The sequence below is a fragment of the Fopius arisanus genome, unplaced genomic scaffold (assembly GCF_000806365.1).
Source record: "Fopius arisanus strain USDA-PBARC FA_bdor unplaced genomic scaffold, ASM80636v1 scaffold00011, whole genome shotgun sequence".
NCBI classification, from domain to species: Eukaryota; Metazoa; Arthropoda; class Insecta; order Hymenoptera; family Braconidae; genus Fopius; species Fopius arisanus.
In genome coordinates this window covers 8492-14565 of record NW_011887750.1, presented here as the reverse complement: position 1 = coordinate 14565, position 6074 = coordinate 8492, and the positions used below count along the sequence as shown (strand labels likewise).

Here is a 6074-nt window from a genome sequence, read left to right as displayed (position 1 = left end):
AAAAAAAAAAAAAATAGAAAATACGCAGCTTATCATGAGAGCAAATGGTAAGTTACGTATTTTTTTATTATTTTTTAAAAAAATTGGTAGATACCTCTCAATCAATATCGCGTTTTAGCTTCAATAATTTTTCTTCATTTTGTTTCATTATCCTTTTATAACCATTCGAGTGATTCGCGCAACACAAATTTGATGGCAAATTTTAATACATTTTAAGCTAACGAGATAGACTTTAAAGAAAAGAGCATGTTTGATAAATAGTCCATGTGGGCCTCACATGAATAAATAAAAAACTCCAGATGAAATTTCAAAATCGTTTTATTGCACGTAAAACAACAATTTTTATGATTCCTCAATATTAATTATCATAGATGGATTATATGCTGTAAATAAATAAGTGCATGTTGTACATAAACCTGCTAAATCCGCGTCAAAACGATATTTATCAATAAAAGAATAGGCAAAATAAACTGTAAATTTACAAACACATGAAAAGGAAAGTGGAGGAGAGTAGGAGAAGCCTTTAAATTTCGATAGCTTCTGTGACCATTTGTGAGTACGCTGGGTGACACATAAAAATGAAAATACGTAATAGCTGCACTCAATTGCTCCAGGGGTTTTGACAGCAAGCTGCCACATCTCACGCTGCACTCCAGTGTTTTCTACAGTATTCAAGTGGATAATTGATACATAATGTATGTATATTATACACCTATCTACATTTTAAGACGTAGGATGGATTGTCTAGTTTGCGTGTATGTCCTGGAGTTTTCGACACGATGGGGTGTCCATGTTTTTCGCCTTTTGGAATAGCTCGGCATCACCGAAGTTTCTCGCCTTCCAAACCATTGAGTCCTCTGCGGCAAAAAATAAATAAATATGATTCATCACAAGTGAAATAATAAATACTGTTCTTCCAGATAAATCAGTGGAAATACGGACTGTAACTTTTTTCTCTATAACAAGCGTTCCGGAGGTTTATCATGTACTCATCTTCCACTGATATCTCCAATCTACGTAAGCTGCCCTGATACTCGCTGTGAAAATTCTCCTTGACATAGTAGGGCACTTTGTGGTCTTGAGTTGTCCTCTGAACTGAATATTTCCTGGGGAATAAAAGAAACCACTCACATACAACGATTCCAACAGCATTTTATTTCCATAGATTCAAAATCAAATGAATAGGACTTACGCATTTGAGTGTAAACTATAAACAGGATCTGAGATGAAGAAACTGCTCATCATGGTGAGTACTATGAGTAATAGGACCGGTAACATTTGGAGGAAAGCAGTGTAGCCATTGGCTTGCTCTCTGTGTGCATGCTGCTGTTGATTATCAGGTGTTTGCCTCATCCATCTGCCACCAGATCGTCTCATGTAGAACTCCTGCTGTGGGAAACCACCCCCAAAGAACATGTTGAACAATTCTTCAGCTGTAAAATCAGTCTCAAATCCCCGTGAGTAGTTGTAATGTGTATGAGTCGATCGTGAATGCGCTGATTGCATTCTATCCTCGTCTGAGCCATACAAATCATACTGCTTACGTTTCTCAGGGTCTGTCAATACTGCCACAGCATTACCAATAGCTGAAATCCATTACCAGAGTCAGATAAGCAATAAAAATCATTTTCAAACAGTTCTAAATCGAGAAGCAGTTCAGCATAACGAGTCCCCTTAGAAAAAAAAACATTCCCCATATACCTTTGAAGGATTCGGCTGCACCAGGAGCTTTATTTTTATCAGGATGAAGCTGGAGGGCCAATTTCTTGTATGCCTTCTTGATTTCACTGTCAGTGGCTTCCTTAGTAACACCCAATATCTCATAATAATCTTTGCACTTTTTTATTCTGTAAACGTAAACAAAAACCATTTATTACGATACCCCCACAGGAATATTCACTACCTGGATTTGATTATCATTATTATCTTACCGTTTAACATACTCATACTGTTCCTTACTGTAATCAGCATTGGCCTGTGGTTGGCTAGTTTCTTTATTCGTCGCGGTGGCCTGGCGTTTCCTGAGTTCAGGTTCCGGCTCTGATTTCCTGTTCTGCTTGGACAATACTGAGATTCTCGCGAGAATTTCTAAAACAAGTGAAAAAAAATGAAAATCCATCATTAAATAATCGACTGAAGTGCTCCACCTTAATCAAAACGAAAACTCACCTTCCACTCGTTTGGTGGGATAAAGTTTCATAGCTTTCCTCACGAATTTTTCCGCATCCTCGAATCTGCTTTCCCTCATGTACTGCTCAGCAAGATCCAGACACCTGTCTGCCTCGTCCTTATTGCTGTCCATATTCCAAATATTCAAGGGAACTGCAATAAAAATTTTAACTTCTCACGATTCCCTCGAATTCAAAACCGATCAAGTGCTGACAGAGCATAATCCAGGGGAATCCAATTGACCATTCACAATCCACCAGTCAGCAGCTTTCTGTCAAATTGAATTGTTTCAATCATAAATGACGTCATCTCAGAATCACGAGAGTATCTCTCAATACGCCATATACATCAAGAATTAACAATTTTCATCGGGAGGAAAAATGCACACATCATATTTACCACCTACGATTATTCACCACGTAGTTGTCACGAGATTCTCACCCCTCCGAGGGTCCACGTTGGTCCGCTAGGTCTCGCATTGGGTCAAGTCAATCAGCAACTATATAAATTTTACGTGTAACTCTGACTTATCCAGTCGTTTACAATTAATTCTTCATATGTGTTGCTGCTCACACACATGGACGCCCTATTTTTTCACAAAGCCCACATATGACACAGATATCACAATCAAAATGGCAGTCTTCTCATGAAAATATTGTACAACCTCCATACCACTTAAATTCTAAAAAGCTAAGTCCCTAGATTTTCCCATGTTATGTCCTAGCGAAGTTACTAGCAGGACAGTGGCGCCATTTACAAATAATTGCGCCAAGTTTTAAAACGTGGAATACGTTAGCCGCTAAACCTCAAATGAGGACTCCATCGATGTCGACTCGTTCAATTTCAAATAGTCGGATTCAGGTTTTATAAATAAAATAAATCCGAAACACCAGTGCTTAGGAGAGCACGTAACACACTTTATTTAATAACTTCCAAACTTAAGTTGAACCTTGCAATACTAACAGACTTTAAGAAAAATAAAACAAAACTAAACTGTGTAACTTGGAAAATAATTAATTTGAAGAGAGAAGCGTCACAGTAACAAGTTAGAATCGAACTTACTTAATCACGGGCCCCGGGGCACTGTGCATTTGGAAGAAATATATTTTTTTATGAACTTTTCAAACTTTTTTCTTCATAAATATGTAGGTAGTAATTTGGTGGAATTTAGGAGAACATTATCAGAATTTAGGAGTAATTAGTTTTCGTTCAATTGATTTTTCTTTTTTGTCAATAATAATGAGCAGAAGTTATTCTGAAAAAAATAAAAAATAATTGGAATCGATAGAGAATAATTCGGTGGTCATTATAATCAAGGTTTCATAATTTCAAAACTCCATTTGTTTGCGTACATTATATAGTTGGGACAGTCACGCATGCGCAGTAGGCTTAAGGTAAGCGAATTGCCGATTTCCGCTCCCCTTGATTTCGCGGTGTATTTGGCGAACAAAGTACGAAATAATTTAGAAACATTTAGAAAACCATTTCCATAATTTGGAAACAAATATTGTATTAATTATTAATAAAAAAAACTGTTGGACCGTATAGTTGGCGAATATTGACCCACATTGACCCAAATTCAATAAAAACCACTTCGCTTACGTCAATTCGCTTACCTCGAGCCTAGTACGCATGCGTGACTGTCCTAACTATATAATCCGCAAAATAATCACGGTTTTAGTTTTTACAAATAAAACCATTAACTCTTAAATTATGAAACCTTGATTATAATAACCACCAAATTATTCTCTATCGATTCCAATTATTTTTGAATTGTTTAATCATAACTTCTGCTTATTATTATTGTAAAAAAAGAAAAATCCATTAAACGAAAATTAATTACTCCCAAATTCTAATTCAATTTCTTTATTCAATTCCTTTATTAATGTTTCCCCTAAGGGTTACATGAGCTTCCGTTTCCTCTTTCCAATTTTACATTTTTGTTTTAAACATTTTTGTTTTGAAACCATGGACCTAGCATCCCATCCCTCCGCACAGCATTCGCTCTACCGGTACCCGCGCAAGACAATCCTTTGCCGGGAGCCCTCCCAAAGGCTTCGCCTTTCCCCTTACAATTTTTACCCTTTTTTTAAACTTTTTACTCTTTTTACATCTTTTACATTTTTACAGTTTTTTACATTTTCATCTCTACATTTCTGTTTGCACAATCCTTAGTTTATCCACCCATCCCTCCGAGCTGCCCATGCCGATCAGGCCTCTCGCACCTCCTCCATACCGCCTACCGCTTATCATCTATCCTCTATTTCCACCATTTGTCCATACCGTCTGTACTTCTGCCTATCCTTAACTCGTTTTTTGCCGTAGAGAGAGAGGACCTCTGCTTCCGGCTTCCGATCATACCCTTTCATAACGGGTTAGTCATCCTTCTCCCTCCCTTCGTTATCCACCCTTTTAGCAACTCTCTTCTCCTAACCCTAACCCTTCTTCCCTTCCTAGTCTCTCCCATTTTCTCATCCATTTCTCTCCAGAACCATGCTCATTCAAAATCCCCCTCACCTTTTCCCACAGACTTTTTTCGGCATCCACATCTCCCGCGCATTCTTCCAATACATGCTCCCATGTTTCCTCCCTGTTCCTACACCTTCTACATCTTCTTGCCTCCTCACTTTGCCAGCTTATTTCACCATTCATCCCCCCTCCCAGTCTGAACCTCGCTACCCTATTCCACCTCTCCTCCCCCCAGCACTTTTCCAGGTAACTTGGAATCCCTGCCTCCGCTACTCCCTCGTACCACCTGTTCAGCCCTGAGCTCCTATATTTCTCCCATCTCTCTATCTCCTGGTTTACCCTTCCTAACTGTAATATTTCCTCGACGTTTTCCTTTTCTTTTTTGCCCCCTGCCCTCTCTTCACCTTTTTTGGACAAACCGCGGACTACTCTAAACTTTTCCCTGCCTTCCTCCCACTTTGAGACTAGGGCTAACTCCTCCCTCCCTTCTATTTCTGTTAAACACTTCCTCGCTATCTCGCTTCCCCTACCAGAGATTATAGGGGAGATTGCTAGGGCTTATGGAAAGGCTTGGGCGAGTGATTCATTGCGGCGGCTACGGAACTACGCCCAGGGAGCCCGTACGTGTAAGTAAAACAGGTCGTGAGCCCGTGAGTGTCGATAATTTTCAGAGCCCGTGCGTGTCGATAATGTACAGAGCCCGTGAGTATGGATACGACAGAGCGCGAGCCCGTGAATGTCGATCATTCGAGGCGGTCGTGAGTGTCACTAAGGTAGGGCACTTATTGAAATAACGATGACGTCCGAAAACGAACGAAAACATCCGATGTACCGGAGAGTGGGGGTATGATGGAGACACAACCGATGGACGGAATGAAAAAGCGAGTTAACGTTCATAAATACGCCATTTGTTGAAAAATTGAGGAAAAATTGTCCCGAACATGTATACTCAAACGATTGAGAATCGTCTGAAACGTGGAGATTAAGTAGCCCCTCGGAACTTTTTTTTTTAAACGATTTCTTTTTTGTTAACAAATTCAAAAGTGATTAAACTAATTCGGGAAAAATTGTCTCGCAAATATATATTCAAACGATTGGGAATCTCCTGAAACGTCGAGATTTATTTGTCCCTCGGAACTTTTTTTTTTAAACGGATCGATTTTTGTTAACAAATTGAAAAATGACTAAACAAATTCGGGAAAAATTGTCTCGCAAATGTATACTCAAACGATTGAGAATCGTCTGAAACGTGGAGATTAATTAGTCCGTCGGAACTTTTTTTTTTAAACGATTCCTTTTTTGTTAACAAATTCAAAAGTGATTAAACAAATTCGGGAAAAATTGTCTCGCAAATGTATACTCAAACGATTGAGAATCGTCTGAAACGTGGAGATTAATTAGTCCCTCGGAACTTTTTTTTTTAAACGATTTCTTTT

At 38.7% G+C, this 6074-nt stretch overlaps 1 protein-coding gene across 4 annotated transcripts; it reads right to left on the bottom strand.

Annotated features, from left to right (window-relative positions):
* Positions 1-328: 328 nt before the first annotated feature.
* On the bottom strand, positions 329-2822 carry LOC105262721 (dnaJ homolog subfamily B member 12). Of its 4 annotated transcripts, none has more exons than XM_011298445.1 (7): positions 2558-2822; positions 2170-2440; positions 1932-2088; positions 1702-1847; positions 1193-1586; positions 943-1106; positions 329-857 (listed from the first exon to the last, which is right to left on the bottom strand). In XM_011298445.1, exons 2-7 carry the CDS (start codon positions 2300-2302, stop codon positions 745-747), a joined length of 1107 nt encoding a protein of 368 aa, XP_011296747.1. In that variant the 5' UTR covers positions 2303-2440; positions 2558-2822; the 3' UTR covers positions 329-744. The 4 variants fall into 4 exon arrangements, with proteins under 4 accessions (XP_011296747.1, XP_011296744.1, XP_011296746.1 ...); XM_011298442.1 differs by having other exon boundaries at positions 2569-2822; XM_011298444.1 differs by having other exon boundaries at positions 2572-2822.
* Positions 2823-6074: the final 3252 nt, after the last annotated feature.